The 23,342-nt window shown below is 48.5% G+C and overlaps 9 protein-coding genes across 9 annotated transcripts; 4 read left to right on the top strand and 5 right to left on the bottom strand.

The window, feature by feature from the left end:
- Positions 1–96: 96 nt before the first annotated feature.
- On the bottom strand, positions 97–1,606 carry COCCADRAFT_22595 (uncharacterized protein; the record flags this gene model as incomplete). Its single annotated transcript, XM_007709616.1, has 3 exons — positions 97–1,196; positions 1,241–1,443; positions 1,542–1,606. 3 exons carry the CDS (start codon positions 1,604–1,606, stop codon positions 97–99), a joined length of 1,368 nt encoding a protein of 455 aa, XP_007707806.1.
- Positions 1,607–2,218: 612 nt separating this feature from the next.
- Positions 2,219–3,201, bottom strand: COCCADRAFT_22594 (uncharacterized protein; the record flags this gene model as incomplete). Its single annotated transcript, XM_007709615.1, has 2 exons — positions 2,219–2,568; positions 2,625–3,201. The coding sequence occupies 2 exons, from the start codon at positions 3,199–3,201 to the stop codon at positions 2,219–2,221; spliced, it is 927 nt and encodes a 308-aa protein (XP_007707805.1).
- Positions 3,202–9,073: 5,872 nt separating this feature from the next.
- Positions 9,074–9,712, top strand: COCCADRAFT_22592 (uncharacterized protein; the record flags this gene model as incomplete). Its single annotated transcript, XM_007709614.1, has 1 exon — positions 9,074–9,712. The coding sequence occupies one exon, from the start codon at positions 9,074–9,076 to the stop codon at positions 9,710–9,712; it is 639 nt and encodes a 212-aa protein (XP_007707804.1).
- Positions 9,713–9,857: 145 nt separating this feature from the next.
- On the bottom strand, positions 9,858–11,666 carry COCCADRAFT_32935 (uncharacterized protein; the record flags this gene model as incomplete). Its single annotated transcript, XM_007709635.1, has 3 exons — positions 9,858–11,066; positions 11,122–11,351; positions 11,408–11,666. 3 exons carry the CDS (start codon positions 11,664–11,666, stop codon positions 9,858–9,860), a joined length of 1,698 nt encoding a protein of 565 aa, XP_007707825.1.
- A 470-nt stretch (positions 11,667–12,136) lies between these two features.
- On the bottom strand, positions 12,137–13,877 carry COCCADRAFT_1278 (uncharacterized protein; the record flags this gene model as incomplete). The annotated part of the gene is made up of 3 exons (XM_007709589.1): positions 12,137–12,404; positions 12,460–13,554; positions 13,609–13,877. The coding sequence occupies 3 exons, from the start codon at positions 13,875–13,877 to the stop codon at positions 12,137–12,139; spliced, it is 1,632 nt and encodes a 543-aa protein (XP_007707779.1).
- A 1,845-nt stretch (positions 13,878–15,722) lies between these two features.
- Positions 15,723–16,253, bottom strand: COCCADRAFT_1277 (uncharacterized protein; the record flags this gene model as incomplete). The annotated part of the gene is made up of 1 exon (XM_007709588.1): positions 15,723–16,253. One exon carries the CDS (start codon positions 16,251–16,253, stop codon positions 15,723–15,725), a length of 531 nt encoding a protein of 176 aa, XP_007707778.1.
- Positions 16,254–16,967: 714 nt separating this feature from the next.
- COCCADRAFT_1276 (uncharacterized protein) lies at positions 16,968–17,736 on the top strand (the record flags this gene model as incomplete). The annotated part of the gene is made up of 2 exons (XM_007709587.1): positions 16,968–17,394; positions 17,453–17,736. The coding sequence occupies 2 exons, from the start codon at positions 16,968–16,970 to the stop codon at positions 17,734–17,736; spliced, it is 711 nt and encodes a 236-aa protein (XP_007707777.1).
- A 737-nt stretch (positions 17,737–18,473) lies between these two features.
- On the top strand, positions 18,474–19,770 carry COCCADRAFT_32934 (uncharacterized protein; the record flags this gene model as incomplete). Its single annotated transcript, XM_007709634.1, has 3 exons — positions 18,474–18,594; positions 18,650–18,831; positions 18,886–19,770. 3 exons carry the CDS (start codon positions 18,474–18,476, stop codon positions 19,768–19,770), a joined length of 1,188 nt encoding a protein of 395 aa, XP_007707824.1.
- A 999-nt stretch (positions 19,771–20,769) lies between these two features.
- On the top strand, positions 20,770–22,311 carry COCCADRAFT_84517 (uncharacterized protein; the record flags this gene model as incomplete). The annotated part of the gene is made up of 4 exons (XM_007709670.1): positions 20,770–21,041; positions 21,102–21,397; positions 21,447–22,090; positions 22,150–22,311. 4 exons carry the CDS (start codon positions 20,770–20,772, stop codon positions 22,309–22,311), a joined length of 1,374 nt encoding a protein of 457 aa, XP_007707860.1.
- Between the last annotated feature and the right edge of the window lie 1,031 nt (positions 22,312–23,342).

Below are 23,342 nucleotides of genomic sequence, written 5' to 3'. Positions count from 1 at the left end.
ATGTGATAGGAAGACGTGTGGATTTCAGACCGGTGATTGTGCGGATTACGTTGCGAGATTTGATGTATATTGTGGGGAAAGGAAGCAGCATCGGATTCAAGGTAGTTCCAATGTCCCGCCTCGTACGTGGTACCATCCACGAATATCATCGATGCCTTGCAAAGAGATGAGCAGTATGTTCCCAAACACATCGAGATCGTCTGGCTGCGCTTCCTCCAATACATTCGTAAACTCCAGTCCCCTGACAACAAAGTGATTCTTTGCGTTCCAACTCATGGCGAAATCGAAGGCGTTGGCGGCTTTCCACAAGTGCGCGGATAGCGTGACGCGAGACTTGAGTGCAATATCTTGGCTGCAAGTTTTCATTTGACCCGTGAGGACCGTGTACATTACTGTGATTTGATATGCAGCTAGGACTGTACGTCGAGCCGACTCGCGGAATATGAATGATCGCCAGGCCGAGTGAGCCGCTGTGGATGGGTACAATGGGAGAGCGCCTACATGCTCATTCTCCTCAGTAGCAATCGGTACGAGCATCGCTTCCATCTCTTCTAGGTGAGATGACAAAGCATCGGTCTGTACACAAGGGCGGATATCGCTGCCAAATACAAGCATGAGTTGGTACAACATGGTTGCGTGAGTTCGAGCGAGGATCTCGATCGGCGTATCGGGTACAGTCTCATTGAGCAACTCTTCCACACGACTCTGGATATGGTGTGCGACGCGCCCAGCATTGATCTGATTTTTGGTAATGTAGAGTGCACATGCAGCGTGGGCGTGTTGTAAGCAACGGGGCATATGGTTGTCGTAGAGCGTTGAGTGCATCCATGGCGTACGGTTTTGCTCTACCATTGTTCTTGGTACCAACTGCATGTGCTCGAGGAAATAACCCATCCTCGCCCTCGCGTAAGGGGAGAGGTTAATTGACAAGAATTGATTCTTCGCCTGCGTTGGAGCCTTTTGAAGAGCCGTCTGGTTGTCGAAGTTTGGGGAGTTTTGCAGTGCAGCTGGGAAGGAAGCGACACAGGTCGTACTAGCCGGGAAGTCGAAATCCAGGGTGTCCGTATTGGAGGTTGTTGCTATGGCAGACTCGTCGAAATTGAAATCGAGATGAACATTTTCCAGTTCCGCAAGATCCAAAGGTATATTGAGTTGATTGATTGTAGCATCGATATCTGGTGTAAAGGTGTACGGGACTGTAGCGTGGATGTGAGGTTGCGATGGATAAATGCAGGATAACCGTCGTCTGATACATCGTGCGCAACTGGGCTGCTCCAAGCCACATTTACGTTTGGATTTTGCGCATTCTGAGCAAGACCTTTGTCTGCCCTGAGAATTGGTGCTTCGTGTCCGGTTTGCTGGCATGATGTAGCGCCTGGCATAGATGGCTTAAGATGAGGCTTTCTAGGCGGCATTACCGACCAACAGCATTGATGGCCAGTGCTGTCATTACTCAGCATTGGCTGCCTAGTTAATGCCCCTGGACGGCCCTGAACTCCGGCTATAAGATGTTAGCATTTGCAATTTCCATCAAAACTCACTTATCTCCGTCAAGAAGTATGTTGATGCCCCACTGTGGAGCTGTTATCGCATCGCGGTCGACCATTGAAAACGGCGAATATCATTACTAGGGTCACCTTCGTGGAAACCTTCCCATCAACATTCTTGGAATATACTGCCTATTTTCGTAGATTGCCCAAACTCGGCTTTCATGTCGCTGGTTTTGTTTGGATATCTGTGACTAAATTATTGCCGACGTTCAGCTGAGTCTGGGTGAGGTCAGCGTTACTCCCTCACCGAGTGGAGCATCGCTCAATGCCACATCATCAACATACACAACATGTTGCTGCATACTGAAATGGTAATTCTCGAATTTCCTTCAAGTAAGCTCCCTTCTAATCATAAGAATCGGGTGAAAGTGGTGTATAGGCCCGGTTACAAACTATCGTAAAAGCCTAGAATTGAAGTCATCGATCGCAAATCGGTACATGAATGTATCTTGATGGAAGGTCTGGAATCGAATGACTTTTTATTGAGTTGCTCTGGGAAATGAGCATTGGCCTCTGGGACTAATGCGCTGATATTGACAAGATGTCTTGTTTTCCCAACTCCGCATCCCAGCCCCACCGTCATGTATAAGGTCCGATCATGCAAGCGACAATGTTATCCCTGCGCTCCGAATATAGCCACTGTCCGACAATGTTTGGATGTCTGAGAGCTAATCACTCTTTGTTCGCCTGCGTGACTGCAACCAACTCTTGATGCGGTAAGTGACGTATGCAGCTAATAGCATGGACCCAACCACGAAATTCTCGGCGGCGTCCTTAATTTTCTTGGAGATATCATTTGGTGCTACTCCCGGAAATAGCACCACACTTCGGTCATTTCTGCTCTTCCATCGCTTCCAAGCAGACATTGAAGCTGCAGTAGCCACAGTCGACATAGCCCAAACGCCCCCAAAGATGATGAGACCACCGGAGCCGCCCATCATCGCGCTTGTACATGTTGCAAACAGGGAGTTCGCGACCACGTTACCGATGCCCGCTTGAATGATGGCCGCTGTGCTGCCTAAGATAAGTCAGCATGTCATGATCAGTCTTTCGGTATGACGATTGAATACTTACCAGCTGCGACGCCAGCGGGTCCGAATCCAATAGCGAAAAGCATGATGGGTGTAATTATCACGGCAACAATGGGTGCGACTATGAGAGCCGTCTCCCACGGATGCGCGTTCATCCATGCTCCGGCCTCCTTTGCAGTGACCCAAAAACCTTTTTCCTTGAAAGTCTCAATGGCATTGCTGATGAAGTCTTTGACTTTTGATACAGCCATCTCAACTTTCATTACGACAGAGTCGGATGCTTGTCGGCAGAATACGTTGAAAGCTGCTGTAATGCTACCATTGCCTCTGGGAATAGGGTTGTCGCGCCCGACGTTGTCTGGCTCTGAGGCGTTTGTGTCGTCAGTGGGGTCAGTGGGGTCAGTCTCCGAGTGATCCTCTGAGCCTCCAGTGTCGCTTTGCTTGTCGGTGTCATCTTCAGAAAGAGCTTCTTTATCTAGAGGTTCTTCATGATCTCCAAGCTCGTCTTGGGGAACTTCTCGGTCTTCTGAAGGAGGGTTGGTGTTTTGATCCGGCATATTAGCAGCTCGAAACAGGCCGAGGAAGTTGTCCCAAGCTTGAAAGAATTTCGAACCGTCCATGATTTCAATACAACTTTTCGTTTTGCGATGAGTGGTTTGTAAAGGTTGAAGTCGTAAGGTGGGGGATTGCCAGGTAGGTTTTACTGTGCCGCACGAGTGCAGGTCGCACCGTGAGAGTGGCTTGGCGTTCACCGTTTATCGTTCTCGCGCGCGTATTCTAGAAACGTAATTGGCTGGCTTTTCGTTCATCTCATTTTCACTTGGATTCCGGTTTTGTATGCTGTGAACAGTCTACGAATAACTAAATTGCTCCATGCGTCAAAGAGTTGAGTTGGCGTCGATGAGCGACCCGGATGTCAGTGAAGAAAGTACGTCTATCTGCATGGATTAATCGTAGCATGTACGAATGAAAACTCGAATTAAAATTGCCCGGAACTGGGCTTGTTGTGGGCTTCGTTTTTTGTTTGGGTAACATGCTCAATTAGTTGCGAGAGTACATATGATTCGTTGTTGGCAGCTCACTTCAAGGGATGGGGGCGTTCAGTCTGAAAGTAAAACAATTTACTCACATCTTTCTGAGTTCTGGTGCTGTAGCCTGAGAACTAACTCCCCGCTTGCGGTGACGCCTACTAACAACGCATTACATCTTCTAGTAAGATGGTCTTCGTATCGATAACGTCGCTTAAGTGGTCCCCACCAGTAGAAGTTTGGATGACCACGCGTAACATTTCGCATTCGGATAGTCCAGAATCTATACCTCCTCAGTTGGTTGAACGATAAACCGACATCTAAAGCCACGTTTGGGAGAACAGGGTCCCATAAGAGAAGATTCCGGAACCTCCGTGTGTTTTCTAGACTGAGCTCATGGAGTAAAAGATGGATTGGAAATTTCTACCATATGTCTACAAGACATGTTGAGTTAGAGTCTTGGTCGAACCTCCGAGCAATGGTTGAGATGGCACGTAGTCATTGCCTCGCCTCTGACCCAACAATCACTGAAAGCAGCACACAGTGGTTGTAAGACATCCGATGTCTCAATCAAGAGTTGTTTCGGGGTTTGCTCGCACAGAAAAATTACTGTGGAAAGACATACTCTGACCCGCCGCAATTGTTCCACAGCGGCAGACTTGGACTGAATACAGCAAGGCTGAGGTGATGCCTGACCTGCACAAATTGATCGGCCATATGATCAGATTGTAGCTCTGCTTTGCCAGTTCGATTGATTGACCGATTCAGAGACAAAGCCAGTAATAAACGCATTTGAGTAGTTACAAACTAGTACTCTGTAATGAGTTTCCAGCATCCTTGTCTGGGTAGCGATTGCTGCACTGTAAGCTGAGAGGAAAACATGATTCGCAACTTTCACAAGCGTGCGACAACCAATTTGCGATACCCGGCACCACAGCATTGATGCAAGAAACTGAAAGAGAAAAGGGCGCAATTCAGATGTTGGTGATGGTCAGAAGGCGTGAGGACAGATTGGTTGCTTCTCACGAATGAGATGTTGACACGAGCACTGGTAGGTTCCAGGGCTTGATCAGAAGATAGAAGGGCAGCGATTCGGGTTCTCAGCATGACGTTTCGACGCGACTCCAGGATGCGAATCCTTCGAAGTGCGATTGGCGTAGTTGTATGGAAGCATGGGCTTAGCCGCCCGCCTGCAAGGTGGTGGAGAGACCAGGCTGCATGCGCCAGCTTGTTTCCAGCCATTGAACGGTGTTTGCATGAAAAGACAAGGTAACGAAACGATGAATCAGGTGCAATTTCTTTGTTGCAGTGGAAAACTTGTTGCCTGCTGTGAGGGAAGATGGTGTTGTACCAGGGATGAGCATGTCTGGGCAAGTGCCAGGGTGTCTGGCTATCGATTAGCGTCAGCGGCGTAGCTGTGGGTCCGTTCGCCGCCGCCCCCGCTTTCGTTTGCTAACCCGCATCGACGCGTTTTTGTCTCAGCCTTGTGTCTCTTCGCCTACACACTTAAGAAGATAATTCTACCTCTTGTTTATCTTATACACCCGCTTGGTATTGATATCAAAAACTACATTGAGCACTTTTTGGTGTTGGTGGGATTCGTCTCGTCTACACCGGTTTTTTCAGTTCGAAAGCCTCACTCAACCATTCATTCATGTCTTACGCACCCCGAGGCGGAGGCGATAGAGGCCGCGGCGGCGGCTTTCGCGGCGATCGTGGCGACCGTGGCGGAGGTCGCGGTGGTGGGAGAGGAGGAGGAGACTTTAGAGGTAGGGGTCGAGGAGATGGAAGAGGTGATTTTGGTGGTCGCGGTGGTGGGCGAGGAGGAGGTGATTTTGGCGGTCGGGGTCGAGGCGAAGGACGAGGTGGCTTTCGTGGTGGGAGAGGCGGTGGCATGCAGGAAAACCTGGCCTTCCAGTAAGAAGAGCTGTCATGTTACCCACGCCTGTCTTGCATTAATCTGGCCTATAGGAACCCTCGACCCGTGGACCAAAGGGTCTTGAATACCGAAAACGCCTTGCATCCCCCGGCGAAGAAGACCCTTGACCTTGGTAGCTTAAAACTTTCCGAGGACTATCCAACCCGCCCAGGATATGGCACCCAAGGTGTCAAGGTCGAGCTTACTGCCAACTATGTCGAGCTTCTCACGCCGTCCAATATGGTATTGTATCGTTATGCCATTGACATTACTCCCGAGGTTACGGGCAGGAAACGCCACCGCGTTGTGCAGCTCTTGCTCGAAGCCCCAGAGATGGCGCAGTACAAAGGCCAGATTGCTATTGATTTCCGTTCAACCATAGTGGCCAAGACCAAGTTCACCAATGATAAGGACATTGTTGAAATCCAATATCGTTCCGAGGGCGAAGACGATCCCGCAACAGAAGCCAAGGTGTACAAAGTCTTCCTTCAATTTACAAACACCTTGAACATCGGTGATCTGGTGAATTGGATGAACTCCACCAATCTTTCTCAGCGTTTGGAAAACAAGGATGAACTGACTCAGGCACTCAACATCTTCTTGAATCATTATGCCAAGTCAGCTAATAACCTCGCCACCATCGGATCATCCAAGAGCTTTTCTCTTCACCAAAACGCTTCCAGGAGCGACCTTGGAGCCGGTCTGGAAGTCATCCGTGGATTCTTTTCAAGCGTACGGGTTGCAACCTGTCGCATCTTGGTCAACATCAACGTTAGCCATGGAGCTTTTTACCACACCGGTCCTTTGCCAGCCCTCATGCAGGGCTACGGTATTCGCAACACGAGCGCTCTCGAAAAGTTTCTCAAATTGGTTCGTGTCCAGACCACACACTTGAAGGAGAAACGCAACAAAGCGGGTGAGGTGATTCCTCGGATCAAGACCATTTACGGACTTGCAAGGAAGGATGATGGACATGGCATGGAACATCGACCACGAGTCAAACAACATGGTGCCAGCGCCAGAGACGTCGAGTTTTGGCTGGATGGGAAAAACACACCTCCTGCCAAGGGCAAAGGCAAAGGTAAAGGTCCAGGTCCAGTACAAGGTCCAACAGCTTCAGGATCCGGAAAGTACATCAGCGTATTTGATTTCTTTCGCACAAGTAAGCCTACCACCTTTCGCTTTTGTATTTAAAGATCTTGCTAACTCGATGTTGTCAAAGCGTACAACTATGTTCTCAAATACCCCGATCTTCCCGTCGTAAATTGCGGCAACCGAGAAAACCCGACATACCTCCCACCAGAGGTCTGTGCTGTAGTTTCCGGCCAGCCATCCAAAGCGAAACTCGATGCGTTGCAAACTCAGGTTATGATACGACATGCGGTTAGAAAGCCATGGGAAAACGCTGAGACCATCTACCAGGAAGGAATATCCACTGTTGGCCTGGATGAAAACACCAACGTACTTCTGCGCTCTTTCGGCCTTACCATCACGCCAGGGTTGATCAAAGTTCCTGGACGTGTCCTGAGAGGACCAAAAGTGATCTACAAGAACGAGGAGGGAGGAAATGGCACCAAATTTGCCGAGCCGCGAGATGGTAGCTGGAACATGATCAAGATCAAGTTCAATGTCGGTGCTCAGCTATCGAAATGGAAGGCCGTTATGATTGGACTTCCCAACCGAAGGGACCCTTTCAGACAACCTGAAATGATGGAGATCATGCAAGAATTTCATCAGGGTCTGCGCAGAATTGGTATCGATGCGCAGCCGCCGGCCCCTCCTGAAAGACTGCAGCTTCAGCATCCGGACGACCCTGCGCTCAACACCTATCTTAAGGGGGCTGTTGGGAGGGTAGAAATGCTGTTCATCATGCTCCCCGAGTCTAATATTCCTTTGTACAAGCGTATAAAGACACTCGCCGACAGGGATTACGGCCTGCATAACGTTTGTGCTGTTGGTACCAAGCTAGCCAAAGAGAAGGGTCGGCCCCAGTACATCGCAAACGTTGCCCTCAAATTCAATCTGAAGCTTGGCGGTGTCAACCAGAAAGTAGAGAACAAGAATTTTGGAATCATTGAACAGGACAAGACCATGGTAGTTGGCATCGACGTCACTCATCCCGCCCCGGGTTCGGCTAGCAATGCGCCCTCTGTCTCAGCAATGGTCGCTTCAGTTGACAAGAACCTCGGACAATGGCCAGCAACTCTCCGCATCCAAAAAGGAAGACAGGAGAATGTTGATGAACTTGCTGGGATGCTCAAGTCGCGCCTCAATCTCTGGAAAACAAAGGGTCGCCATCAAGCCTTCCCAGAAAACATCCTCGTATATCGGGATGGAGTTTCAGAAGGCCAATACGACATGGTGCTCACTCAAGAGTTGGCCCAGATGCGAAAAGTATGCGAGCAGGTGTATCCGGCGACAGAGACCAAGAAGGGTCTTCCGCGCTTCACCGTAGTAGTCTGCGGCAAGCGTCATAAGACACGATTCTACCCCACGAATGTGCAACAAGCTGATAGATACGGCAACACACAACCTGGCACTGTCGTAGATCGCGGTGTGACGGAAGCCCGCAATTGGGACTTTTTCCTTCAAGCACACGCTGCACTCCAAGGCACAGCCCGACCATGCCACTATTACATTGTGCACGATGAGATCTTCCGCCAGATCTATGCCAAGCAGATCCCTGCGCCCTTCCAAAACATCGCCGACATTATCGAGGACCTTACACATAACATGTGCTACCTATACGGTCGGGCGACGAAGGCCGTCAGCTTGTGTACTCCAGCATATTATGCTGATCTTGCATGCGACCGTGCACGGTGCTACCTTGCTCACCTGTATGACACTCCCGCGCCGAGCGCAGCACCTTCTATGGCTGGTACATCGGTTACTGGCACCAGCGCCCCGGCAGCAGAACCTGGGTCTGTGGAAATCCACCCCAACATTCGCGATTCTATGTTCTACATCTAGAATCTTCATCGCACTGAAAATTCGTACACAAGGCAGCAAACATCATTAGGACGAAATCGACATGATTTGGAAGAAATTGTTCAGAAAGCAGGGTATGGTTGGGCGTCCGGGACATAAGTCTTGTTGAATTGAACCTTTATACAATAACCGCAACAAGTAAATAACAACGAATACACTCATTATGATTCTCGTAAAAATGACTTTACAGGATTATGAGACATGAATCAGGTGATTGCACGCGGAGAATCGGGTTCATCAATGTCTTCACACGTTGTACCTTCGGAGTTAACAACTCGGATATGCGATGACCAATTCTTATCATGACTTGTGAATTCCGAATTATATGTCGCTAATTCCAAGGAGCCCCGGAATAGGTGATGAGCTTCCTTATCCTAACTAGCGCGAATCCTAATAACGTTTGTGGCTTCGACGTCTACCTAATCCGATGACTCATGTATGGTCATCGTAGTACTCCGAGAATATAAGGACATATACTGAATATCGAAGATTCCAACAAAAGTAATTAACCTCCATCGCCATACCCCAACATCGTCCAAGCCAGTAAAAAAACTCAACATGTCAGACCCAAATTTCCACATCACCACACCACGACTCTACCTCTCCTACGCCGATCCATCCAATGAAGCCCACGTTGATTTCTCCCTGGACCTCGTAAACAGCGCACCCACACTCCGATCCCAAGGCTCCACAGGCACCAGCGCCGCCGACCGCGCCGCCGCGCGAAAACGCATCGCCGACACAATGACGAGCCTGAAAAACAAAGGTTTCGGCCGCTACTTTGTCTGGCTGCGACCCGAAACCTCCTCTTCGGACGCATCAACTCCGTTCTCCGAGCTCAACCTCACTCCCATCGGATCCGTAGGTTTGCAGCTCGCCCGCCTCGACGGCATCAAAGCGCCCACAATCCCGGACGTCGGCTTTATTTTCCTGGAAAAGTACCAAGGGAAAGGGTATGCGGCTGAGGCTGTGGCGGCGCTGATGAAGTATTATGAGGAGGAGAAGGGGGTTAGTGCTTTTTCGGGGTTTACAAAAGAAGATAATGAGGGGGCGAGGGGGTTGTTTCGGAGGCTGGGGTTTACGAATCATGGGGTTAGGAGGGTTAGTGGGATTATGTGGAGTGGAGAAGATATCGAGGCGGATACGTGGACTTGGGGGTTGAAGGAGGGGCAGGAGTTGGGAGAGTTGGGAATTTGAGGGTAGGATGGTGTAGGTGTGTTCTTTTTTTTTTACTCATATTTCTTGATTCAACGCCAAAAGCAAGATATCTATACTAGGTATCTTAGGAGTAGTTATTCTCATACGCTTGTATTAAATATTGATGTGTCGTACTACTTGGAATTCATGGCTCCTGGGATACTTTCATCTCAGGGCCTCCTTTAGATGCTTCGATATCGCCATCCTTGGTGTAGCTACTTATCTCGCATTCCACATCGACGCCATCTAGATGTTCGAAACCAGTAACCACGTGCGAGATCAGCGTATCGCGTTCAGGGAAGAAGAAATTAGAAAAGTAGTACAAGAACATTGAAAGAAAGAAGCCGTAAAGCCAGTTGAATGTGAAGAGGTTCCGAAGACCCTCCGTGAGTTTCAGATCCGGATTGACCTTGTTGGCTAGTCCTGGTAGCAAGGGTATGATAGTGATAAATGTCGCCATAGCGGCGCGCCAGTTGATGCCATAGCGACCGTATCGATAAATGCCGCGCGGGTCGTACAACGCGGGAACGTCGTACTTTCTATGCTTAACTAGCCAATAGTCTGTGAACAGCACACCTGCCATTGGTGCCATGAAGATTGCGTATGCGCTCATGAAGTTCAAGAATGCTTTTCCCGATGCGACGATGATCCATGGACACAGCGCCCAGCCACCCATGAAGGCTACCAGAATGGATCCTCGTCGCACGTTGAAATATCTCGGCGCTATTGTTGTGACATCATTGGCAAAGGATACGGCATTTGCGCTGATGTTCACGCTCAGTTGACCAATCAACCAGATAGAGGCGCAAAAGAATGCTGCTGCTCGACCGCCGGGTGTATCCATCCAAGTGTCGATGATCTGAAGAGGCGTCCAATAGGCCTTACCCCAGATTTCCTGTGCAGCAGACGCGGAAACGATACCCATGAGAGCGACCATGGTTTTGAAAAATGGGATAACAGGGAGTTGCCAGTACTGTGCTCGTGGGTCTCTGCTGAAGCGCGAAAAGTCGGGAATATTCACCGCGAGCGTGCTGTAGCCGCCGGTGATGCTAGTCATGCTCGTTAGCCACAACCAAGCTCGTTCGGAACCATGCAAGGTAGGTGGGCGTGTGAAAAATGTGCCGTTACCACCAGCTTGGACAGCTACCCAGATGGTCATACCAATAGCGACTGGCGGCAGCAATACTGTTTTGACCCAGAACATGTATTGCAATTTGTGAGTAGGAATGAGCAGGAACGGAAATTGGATGAGCCAGTATAGGAAGTACGATATCATCCCAGCTGTAGTAAGACCAATTGATTCAGGGAGGTGATTTGCCATTGTCCGGAAGCTGGGCCATATCGAATTGATAATCTTTGGTCTCCTGTCAGACTGAAGCGTTGGGAGCAATGATGAACGTGCAACTTACAGCGGCAACACATGTACCTCCATTCGCTGTTTGTACTCCGAACCAAAACATTGCCAAGACGCCCCGACTGACGACTGCGAAATAGCTGAACCAGTATCCAAAACTTGCGCGCGATGCGATAGGGAAGGGGATGTGAAGATTTGAGCCTATCGCTCCGTTGAGTACTGTTGGTACAGCATTGCATAGGGCCGCAACGAGCACAATGAGTACTGCATCAGTTGCTGTCAAACCTGCTGGGATCAGCATACAATCATATATTTTCTTTGGCAAAAAGGATTTCACATACCTATTGTCAAGATGGCAGAACCAGAGCTCCATGTCGAAATCGTGACTAGATCGCTAAACCAATATGTGATGAAAGCGCTTTTACCCCATGTGCGCTTCTCCGGGGGGACGGGCTCCATATCCGCATTCGTCCAAACATAACCAGGGGCAATGCTGCTGTTTTGTTTGGGTAACTGCCAGCTCGACGGCTGCGTGAGACGCATATTTGCCTTTTCTTTTGCCGCATGGCTGCGGTTGCGGAGGGAGGTCGCGGACAACATCGTGACGGCTGTTCCATCTCGTCGATGAAATGTCTCAGTCTATATCTGCACCGAAGTCGCATCATGTTGATATGGCGTCGAGAATAACCGGGATGCTGGTTGGCATGTTGAGCTCGATAGTGGAGATAGTCGCGCTGCTATCAAGCCCAATCAAGCGAAATATGGGGCTGGTCTTATCATCTGCAGCGTGTTGATTGGGGCGGCGACTTTTGGCTGATAGTTGACGAATCCACATATTTGTGCACGCAGCTGCGACTGTGTAATCGTGGGAGAGCACAGATAACCGTTACATGTGGGGAAGTTCGGATGTTCTGCTGCAAGTCTACGAGTGAAGGCGTCCGAGACTCGGCCGATTTGGCGCTACGAGTGGGTACGGAGTATGGCTGCCCCATGTTCCCCCCAGCAGTTGCTATCAACTAGATCTTGTAGGGCACAAACTCTTATGATTTCAGAATACTCGCATGAAGCGTCTACTGTTGAATGTTCTTCCCAGTACAGGCCCTCATTTCTTGATCCCACTGATCTATATTGCTCCCAAGCTTGAATGCAGGCATCATTGACTTACAATTATCGCACGGTCGTCTCCAAGCCGTGGGTTTAGTCGCATCTAGGCCGTCTGGAAAGGTAGGCGCAAATACCTCCGTGTCCCCCAAGGCCCGGAGGCCTATCATGCGGATGTCGACCGCGGCGCCACGAACCTCGCGCATTCTCGCCTTGGTCTCAGGGAAATATCGCGGCCTGTTGGACCCGAAATTAGTCGTGGTACAGGGTTATTGACTTTAGGTGTACTTACATCATCGATGCGACTCCATACGTTTCTGCACATCTCCCAAATGGTGCATTCTTTTCACTCCTGATTCTTCGGCTGATCACATTTGAGTGGAAAGTCAATGCCCATTGTGATAGCGTAGCAATGTTTGCGGTATAGAAAGCGGTAACTGCGGTCGCCAGTGCGGCTTTAACTGGATCAGACAACGGGATCTCCTTTTGATTTCCATCAGGAAGGTTAAGTTTCTGTGCTCTGGGCGGGAACATGTGCAATGCAAGCCGAAATGTAATCAAGGGTTCGAATGCCCTCTGCAAAGATACCGAATCGGGTGCATTTTCGTCAAAGCAGACTGCGAGAAGATTTGTTCCTCGATTTTCATCGAGCTGATTCTTTTCGAGCTGCGATCTCAGGAAGGAATGATTGGCTACAAAAACGAAGCCGCGTTGGGATCCTAGAGGAATCGCTCCTTTTTGATCTGGTGGGGCAGTGTTCATGAACATCGCAAGTAACGAAGCTTGTATGGGTTGCACGATTGCGTCACGGAAGATGTTGAGTCGAAACAATGACAGATACATGTTTCGAAACAAATCCCTCGCCGAGATAGGGGGAAACTTGGGTAGATTTACAATTGGCTCTCCCCGCTCCCAGGGCACGAGATCCAAGGACTGGCCAAGTAGTGTTTCGAACCGCCATTGATCTTGGAGGGCAGCTCTTCGTTGGCGCTCAACCTGCACGGCCCCAGTGCTCGCCGTCTCGTACATCATGCTGGCACTGAGCATGAAAACTGGGTTGTCGCTGATTAGATACATGATTCCTGCCATCATTGGAATGTCAGATGGGAGCACTCCGCCTTGATCAGCTATGGTGGCTGCGAAAGGGAAAGGTATTACGAAGGCCAAGTGTATGCAGCGGGCGAAAATAATGAGGAGTGGTCCGTAGTATGTCGTCCAAGTTGGTTTGGCAACTGTAGGTTTTACTATCGAGAACACATACGCTAACGCTGTCGCTCCATCTGTGATCTGAAGATAGTCAAAATGACCTGGTTGTCCAATTGGCACCTTGATGGGATTAAGAGTTCCAACCGGACCAGGAAAAGCTCTGACTCTGACAGGGTCCAAGCTATCATCTCTTAGCAGCGTTTTGTCAATGGGATTCCTGGTTCCTGGTGCTTACTTTCGGCCCCGGTCATCTCTGGGGAAAAATATGTTCAAGAGATCTCTCACGGGCTTGATGTAGTCGTCAGGAATACCTGCAGATTTGAAATCTGTTCGTAGTTTGTCGAGCCATTGATAAAATTTGGCCACGTCAGCGTACGTGTCGTCCACGACGACGAGAGGTAGTCCAGGTCCGACGAAAACTGATTTTGTATTGTGATGGAGTACGCTTTTGTCGAGCCTGGCATTGCCGTGAAAGACAGTAAAAGTGTCCCACGGGTCATTCATGATAGAGACTATGACAAAATGGTTAAACTTGTAAAGTAAGAGAAGAGCAAGACACTAGCTGAGACTTTGAAGCGGTTATGTCCCTCACCGAAGGTGAGACGCCAATGTGCTGCTCTGCGATGTTTTTTATCGGCTGTTCAGATCAGTTGCTCACTGCTCGGCACAAGCCATCACTTCATATTCTAAGCACTACATGTTTCGCAAGCCTCTTAGGCAACATCATGCACAGCTGATCATACATATGGCCAAACGCAGCCCTTCCTTCCGCTTGAGGCTGTCCATTCGGAAGTTGTGGCTTCCTGCATGCACTGAAAGAACGCGCATGAATCAGCTCGAACAAAAACGCCTAGTTTTCACCGATAGCTGTACAATCAGGTGAATTCACACGGAAATTACCCCGCATAGCTTCTATTCGTCTAAGCGCAAAAAGGAAATCAGCCTTCAGACGCCTCATCACTGCTCATTAAGCCCGATATAGAGAAGCTGAAATGGTTTGTGGCGACATGAGCCCATTGCGCCCTTTTCACGGCACTTGGGTTTAGAGTTTCAAGTGCCCTGCAAGGACTGTTAGTAGCGACCATAGGGCCTAGGCTGGTCATGATAGAAAAGTGGTGCCAACTTCCCCGCCCATCCCAATCACAGCCACAAAATGCTATCGTTTGTGGCTGACTGAGTTAGGTTCTGTCAAGCAACGGGCTAGCCCGTCTTCACACAGCACACTACCTGATACCCCGCAGCACCCTCGATAGTGTTTTCAGTCTACAGGAATCGCCAACTAATTCCCTTTATCTCGACTACGAAGTTCCAATTTTCATCTTCTGAAATCTGAAAACTGAAATCTCAGCAATCACGCTCTTCTGTTATCGACTCGTCCAAAGTTGACCTCCATTACCAAACGCTAGGCGCTTCTTCGATCTGCACATTATGGTCAGTTAACTCCGGGTTCCTATATACATTCAGCACTGTACTAAAACATTCAGAGCAATGGAAATCTGCCAGGCGGCGTTACGGAAAATGTGCATAACTAGCGCACTCATTATCCAACAACCACATATTTGCCTAACTAGTCCGACAGGGCGATCGTAACAATCCCAAGACCTATCCAAATATGACCCCCCAATACCATGATCTGGGCGAAGACTTCCCTACATGGTTGGCGTGGACGAACAAGAAGGAGGAGCTCGATCTGGATACCTTTTTCGACCCTACTAAGCCAAACTTGGCAACCGGCTTTGATGTCAAAGGTCTCAAACCAGTCATTAGAGAGAGAGGGGTGAAACCGGGTATTTATTGGAGGATGACAAGAACGGGTTTTATTATATGGACATCAGAGACGGGAGGTTGTTCAAGTTCGTAAAAGTGATGAATGTGGATCAAGCAGTACAGAAAGTGCTTGAGGGGTGGGACAAAGACGATATCAGACAGCAATTTGCCAGTGAATCGTAGAGTTAATTTACCATGAATTGATCCGCTATCTGGTCTTCGGGAACTGTGACTTCTCGGAGATTCATGCCCAATGTTAAATGTGAGACGCCCTTTGTAAGACAAATCCACCATCCATTGCATGTTCGAATGTGATGAGTCCATCTTTCCTGTCCTTGAAGTTAGCCACGGCCGTTCGTGTCGAGTTCAGTTTCGTTGGATCAATGATAGCGCGGGGTTCTAGAGCGCCGATCGAGACACAAAAGGCTCTAGTGGGTCGCACTATGTAAGTCGTGTCCGGTTGTAGAAGCCAGGTCGCGTAGAACCCTTCAATGTCACCGACATGTCCGGAACATAGCCCAAGGAAGAAATTTCCTAACCAACATTAACTCATGCAGGCAGCTGGACTTGGTCATCATTCAGCTACACACCTTTCTTGGCTTGATGCGGAGTAAAGCCGCCCCCCGTAGTAATCGTAAAACCACCCACGATGGTTAGCGAGGATACGAGCTCGGCGGATGCAAACGATAGCGTCTCGTCTACGTAGCTGACGGCCAGAGATGATGCGGCATTAATGGTGCCATCCTTGGAATGGGAGCCTAGAGTGACAGGCACCTTGGCCACTACCTCTATAGTAGCTTTCGCAATGACGGTCATAGTACCATCTTCACTGAATGGAGATGTGGCTGGCAAATCATTGTATCCACAGATAGCGTACAGCTGGTTTGGAATTTCAAAGCGTACGACGCCACCATTGTCGGGGATACCTTTAGCTACGCGGATGACATGCGTATTGACCGGTATATCATTTGGCTCCAGAAGCGGCGGCTGGACGGAAAGCGTGTAGTTTTTGCTGGAGATTGAATTATTATGGATAACGACCGAGTAGCTATCACGGAACTCTCCGATTGCTTCATCATCAGACATCTGGACTTTCGGAGTATTTTTGGCCATCTTTGAGACGGGTATGGTATGAAGCAACAAACAGTGTCGTGATGCAGAAGAAAAACCCCATTCGCATGTCCATATCGCAAGAGCATTGGCCCTATTGATTAGTTTCCCTTACTAGGCAGAACTGAGCGATAGGCTAAGGCATGTGGATGGTACTACCACATGTAGTTTTCCCTCAGTCTCGCTTAAGCGATGCAATGGCGGCCCGCGGATGCTTGTCCGTGCTTAGCCCTCGCCATGCATCCTGCAGTGACACATGCACATAGCCTCCAGGCCAGGCTCACCGAATGTCTCAGCTACTCGCTTCTCAGTCAGCCACTTTAGTCCCCATTGACCATTGCTGCTTCTCAACTCGCCTTCACCAGTACTCCATGGAGTTCACGCTGCCTAGGCGTCGCGTCAGCTTGAATCTTGGCCAACGCTATCACACCGATGTGCATGCATTTTGTCGCAAAGCTGAGTTGTACTATCGGCCTCCCTGACAATTCGACAGAGCTGTTTAGCTGTGGCGTATCACATGCTAGAAACTGCTATAGCAGATTCGTATCGATTGCCTGCTCGAGATATTCAGAGTCGCCTTGATCAAGTGTATAAAGGACCTGACATGGGCCAGCTTCAATCCAGCATCACAAAAAGTCAACACTACAACTCATATATTGACTTCCAGTCCAACTCGTTTACACCAGCACATCAGATTTCAAAGATTCTTTATTCAAAATGGTTACTGTCTACACTATTACCATCAACAACGACTCGGGGGAAGACCGAAGGTATGCCCTCTTCACAGAGCCACCTCAAGTCGCGGCCGGTGGCATCAAGCCGATCATCTGGTCCAATGTATTTGGACGTGCCAATGCCGCCCATAGTACCAGGACTGAATTCAAAATCACGAAACAATATTACGCCGTCTTCGGTAGTTCATCTGGCACGCCGGGCGAAGGTGTTGATGTCATGGTTTCAGGTACCAAGAAGGTTGATCTGGGCAAGTTGAACAAAGATAAGACCGAAGTAAAGGGAACAACCCTGAACTATGTGGTCAAGGACGGAATTCCGCAATTCGACGATGGCGACCACCCAAACCAAGGCCAAGTCCAGGCCTTCAACATCACCACGGATGAGTTCAACGCTTCCCAGGCGAAAAAAGGTCTGTTTGCTCCATATATTTGCCACAATATACAAAAATCTGATTGACAATTTCACAGATCACTTCTTCATCGGTCTTGCCGGATCAGCTCAGGGCATCGGCCCCAATGCCGGCCCCTGCGCCATTTTCACGCCTGAGCCCAACGCGGATTATCAGATCCAGCCGTCATCCAAGTTCTACGTCGCTTTTGGTGACTTTAAAGAGGGCGAGATCATCGATTATGTAAAGAAGTCAAAGAATGCTTGCTTGGTCGACTTTACCAAACTTGACCATGCGGGCACAACCGATGTCGTCATCAACCACGATAGTGACAACATCATGACTATCCAGGCTGATTCCTAGTTTTCAAAGTAGTCAATCGTGCGGGAACAGTCAATCATCTATAGTTTGATCTCTAAGTTAAATAGACAATCCGCTTTTTATCTGTGTCGCGCATTCACCTCGAGAATGGGCTGAATCACTATGCCGATTTACCAAACTTGTGAGGCATCTAACAACACTACTACTGAACTATGGAATATGCAGTAAACTGAGTGAACTTAAAAATACTCGTGTCTAATCCTACGTCAACGCTATCATAGAAACATCCCCATGGTAACTCGATAACCATCAGTAATGACGGAGTGCTTAGATACTTCCCAAATGCGTTGGCATAGGAATTATCTGCCGGGGTTAGTGAGCTGAGGGAGTGGTATTCGGCCGAACAGTAGAATGCTGATAAGATAACGCCTCCGCAAACGATGGATCAGGGACCCTGTAACACGACTGTCCCCACGCGTTTGTTGCTTGGATCTGCAGCTTCATGCAGGATCGTTTGATAGGAGCTTAGATAAGGCCTTGATAACACTCAGAGTGCCTGAGGGCAGCTAGCATAGTGGCATCGGAAAAACGGAAATCGCGCATCGCGCGAGACATATAGATATTGACAACTCTACATTTGAATCGCTAAAGCGGCGCCAACACATCAATTCTGTTTTCTATTTCGTGCAAAACCAAATTTCATCCTCTCTTTCTTGAAGACGCCTGGAAAAAGAGCAGTTCCCGTATATTGGCCAATTAGAAAAAAAATCACTTCAAATATGTCACCCGGCCGTCTAGCATCTGAGTCGACCTTTGAGATCAAAGAGCTGAAGAAGAGCGCAAATGAGAAATACAACTTTGGTGCAGTGGTTGAAGACCTCGATCTTGGAAACATGAGTGGTATGATAAGGATGTATTGATAAAACTATTGAGACGATCTAATGATTGTATCTAGATGCTGACGTAAAGGCGTTGTCTGATGCCATTTGGACACACAAACTCATAATTGTAAAGGGTCAGAAGAGCCTTGCACCTATCAAGCAGTGGGAGCTCGTTACTCGATTCGACCCCAAAGCTCCACAATTTCACTCTCATGGCGACGTAAAAACATTTAGCAAGCAGGGCGGGCTGCTGTCAGTATGTTCAACCTGGTAGAGATCAGATGCAACGCTTCTCTAACCCAGGATTTAGAAAGGGAGAGACGTCCTGGGTATACCCAGTGCAGAAAATGTCCGTCTCATTGGGAAGGGCTATCAAGGAGAAGACCACTATGGACTTAGAGACATCACACTCAAGAAAGGGATTTTTCACGCATGGCACGATAACACTCCCACAGACGAAGAATACGAAGCCGGTCATACCCGTTTCCAACGCTGGCACATTGACGCACCCCTCTACGCCCGCGATCCAGCCTGGTTCACAACGCTCCGGTGCATCCAACGGCCCACAGCTCCCACTCTGACCATCCACTGGGACGACGGTAGCGGCCAAACCCTGGAAACAGAACCCGGTCTCACCGCCTTCATAAGCAACGTACAAACCTACAACATGATGACCCCAGAAGAGAAGAACCTCGCAGATCACTCCTGGATCGAATACGCCCCGCACCCCTACCAATGGATGAGCGACTGCAAAGGCCACCCCAACGGCCTCGGGGTCGTTAGTCAAGGCAAAGAGAAACCCCTCGCGGACCTCCCCCCTTACGACGAAAAACACGTAAAACGCTACCCAATGGTCTGGCTCAACCCCGTCACCCACGAGCGCGCCTTCATGGTCCACGGCATCTGCGTGCGCCGCGCCTTTTTCCGCTCCAGTCCGCACGAAGAACCGACTGTAGTCGATGACGTGGCTGCGATACGCGACTGGCTGCGGCCGATCCAGGAGCGTGTGTTGAAACCCGAGTATGTGCTGTTGCCGAGGGTGGAGGAGGGGGATGTGATTATATGGGCGAATTATCAGCTGTTTCATTCGGCGGTGGATTATCCGGATCATTGGGGGGTTAGGAGTATGCATCAAGCGAATATCGGGGCGAGTGAGGGGCCGGTTGGGCCGGTGCCTGTTCCGGGTGTTGCATGATGGGGATGTCTTTCATATGGCGGGTGATTCATGGTATGGAGTTCCGTTTAGTGTGCTGGATGTAGGTGTGAGGTTTCATACTGTGAATTTTTCATATGATATGCTCGTTATATATTCCGACGCTAAAGGCGAATCACCAACGACTAGTCCTTTGAGGGCCGTTTGGGAGCTGCACAAGAATTGCACCACGCAAGCCTCACGTCAAGTTCGCATCATTGGCTGTTCATGTATGGCCTTCTTTGCATTCTTTGATGCACGGAGTATCTCCTCAAGACGTCACAGAGGTTTTCGATACCAATAAATCCTATCAGAGGGGTGATTACGAGTCGTGAAATTTGGATGTTCTGGCAGCGCTTCGTCAGCGTTTCCTCTCGCACAGCCATCGGATTTTCCGATTGTGCCCCGCGCGATTGGCAAGGATCAAGGTATAACACACTAGACATAGTTAGTGTCTCCACTATTCTTCGAATACCATGATGTCAGGGGGACGTACAGACGTGAACACGAGTTCGTTTTAAAAGAGCACGTGTAAGGGTAATTACAAGACATAGCTCAATGAGCTACATATAGAAAATAAATAGCAGGTGTAAACGAATTCTAAACGTGTCTAAGGGGGCACTCGCTACGCTGTGCTATAAGATTCGGGCTAATTATGGGAAGCGTAAGGTTACACGTGACATATAGCTGCGGCCTAGGGTTCTATACTAAGCACAAGTGCTACAATCGCCTACACGAGAGCGCATTAGAAAAGAAATCCGGAATCAAGAAATTCCACTATCGGAAACTGGTCTAAGCTGGGATATTGTGGATAATTGAAGATATCGGATTGTCCGGCAACATCTAAAAGCTAAAATCCGGATTTCCCGACATCTCCAAATATCGGGTAGTCCGCAATTAACCAGAAATTCAAAAGCTCACACCTCACGATGCCATTGTGCAATTTCCACAATACTCTAATCGACAATCATATCTTGAGTTGAACTTGGTTAGGCTACAAAGATGGCACTCTTATCGAGTCTGTTGTATAACAATCTCAGAACGAATACATGTCAGTGTACACTCGCAATTCTCAGTGTACTATTTTTGCTCTTCACATTTCGGATCATATACAATCTCTTCTTTTCTCCCCTGGCTCGGATCCCAGGACCATTCTGGGCTCGGATTACGGATTTATGGCACGTGCGTCTAATCCGTACATGTAGCGAACATTCTGCATTGCATGATTTGCATGCGCGTTACGGCCCGCTCGTTCGCATAGGCCCGTCCAAGTTGTGCGTTCGTACCTGCCATCAAGTTTTGAATCGCTAACTCATACGAAATGACGTGGTCAGGAGTGTTACAGATGCCACTGCTTTTCGCAAAATTTACAACGTTGCGGCGCCGTTTCCGAAGACCGATTACTATCAACCATTCCGCGTGCCCGGTCCAAAAGTTGACATCTTTGTTGAGAAAAACGAAAGTGTCCACGGTAAATTAAGGAGGCAGTATTCAAATTTGTACAGTGCTACTGGGCTGAGAGAATTGGATGGAAATGTGGATGATTCAATCAGAAACTTTATCGCTCAAATACGAAAAACAGAAGGAAAAAACATTGATTTGGGGAAATGGTTTAAAAGGCTTATGTTTGGTATTACACTTTTTCTAAGTGCTAATTCGATACAACTAACGCCCCGCAGATTGTATGTGTGATATGACGTTTGGACAAAATCAGGACTATATCGGTAGTTGTTCTGAAGATGAGCCTTTCTACGCACTGGCACAATTCCTTCAGCGGGCTCATCTCTACGGAATGACACCAGCATTGTTCTACGTCTCAAAAGCTACGAAATTCATCACCGGAAAGTTCTTTCCTCAAGCAAACACGCCAGCTGGGGTGGACCAAACGATGGAAACATTATTCCAGGCCCTGAAAGATACAAACAGCACCAAGCAGGGACCAAATCAACGGAATCTCGCATCAAGATTATTGGCAGTGCAGTCTACCAAGGGGTCTGAGATATTCGCAGATGAGGAACTGGCACATATCATCGATTTCGGGCTGAAAGCTGGCGGTACCGATGGTGGCGCTCTGTTGAACTCTATCTTCTACCACCTCATCCACAACAGAGATAAGCTCGATAAACTCATGCAGGAGCTTCATCAGCATTTGAATGACAGGAAATTGGATATCGTTTGCACTTCGCAACAGGCCGCTGCATGCTCTTATCTAAATGCGGTTATCCAAGAATCGCTACGAATGCTTCCCAGCATTGGAGGCATCTTACCTCGAGAGGTACCGAAAGGTGGAGCGGGAATACTCGGCCATCACGTGCCAGCAGGGGTATGTAGTGTCAGTATTTTATTCTCTGCGTTCACTGTGCTTACAAGTAGGGTTTTCAGGTAACTATCGGCGCTCCAGCGTACGCTATGCATCGTTTGCCGGAGGTTTTTGGTCCCGAATCGACATCTTTCGTACCCGAAAGGTGGTTAGAACGTGGCCAACCAAATATGTGTAAGTTCCTTTCTGAATATTACGGTTCACTTCGGCGTTTGACTTCCTGATTCTAGCTCGATTTTCTATGGAATTTGGTCTCAGATCCCGGACATGCCTCGGTAAAAGTATGTTGGAAAATACCTTTCTCTTACATCTGGCCGCCACTTACTGACGATCTTCAGACCTTGCGTGGCAGTTGTTAAGAAAGATATGTCGTTGTTAAACAAAAAACGGGCTTAGAAATAAGATTGATGTTACTCTTAGATTGTACCATCTCTTCTCCTATCTTTAGATTTCCAAGCCCCCGAGCCAAATGTAGACTGGACACTTGTTTCAGGGTAAGTAACATATTCTATTGATAAAAATCTATACTTATCAAATTAATAGAGCTGGGCTTCACTCGTACAATTTGTTTGCACGAGTTCAAAAGCGAGAAGGGGATGTATAGAGCATACTCCAAATTTTGTGCACTAAGTAAGCAGCTAGCACGAATAAATGGTTCTCACTACATTTGTCGCACTCTACCTATCTCTATAATATTTGAGTTAATCACCATTCTCTCATATTTATTAAATATATACATACAACAACTGGAGGAGGCCTTGCAGGGCACTATAAACAACTCACCGGGCCAAGAGACTGGCACAATAATACCAAAGCTGCACACCAGAGCTTCTAATATCCTCGCCCAGTTCATATCTAACTATATTACTATCCGCTATACATGCTATAGGAGTTTCACTGTAACACTTTGCATTTTCCTGGTTTTCGAGCTTAGTGCGTCCGACTTCGTCCGGAATATCCAGGATATTCTTGTTGGACGGAGTTAGTTTCGGTACTGTCCTATGCAAGGATCTACCACATCTTGCGACAAAATCAAGAGCTCCACACCGGCTGTACCTTTCATGTAACCGATATAACCAGAAGATCAAGATATGTGGCTATTGACGACTCAATAACCAATCGGTAACAGGAGATATACAGAGCCTAGCATATAGGTGGGTAACCTATTAACCGTTTTTAGGAAGATTTACACCGCTGGAAGAGATCGTCATTTCCCGGTTATATCGGTTGCATCAGAGCATACCGTGCGTTCATG

This window comes from Bipolaris zeicola (genome assembly GCF_000523435.1).
Source record: "Bipolaris zeicola 26-R-13 unplaced genomic scaffold scaffold_10, whole genome shotgun sequence".
NCBI lineage: Eukaryota > Fungi > Ascomycota > Dothideomycetes > Pleosporales > Pleosporaceae > Bipolaris > Bipolaris zeicola.
The sequence above is the reverse complement of the archived record's forward strand: the minus strand, read 5'-3'. Positions and strand labels throughout refer to the sequence as shown.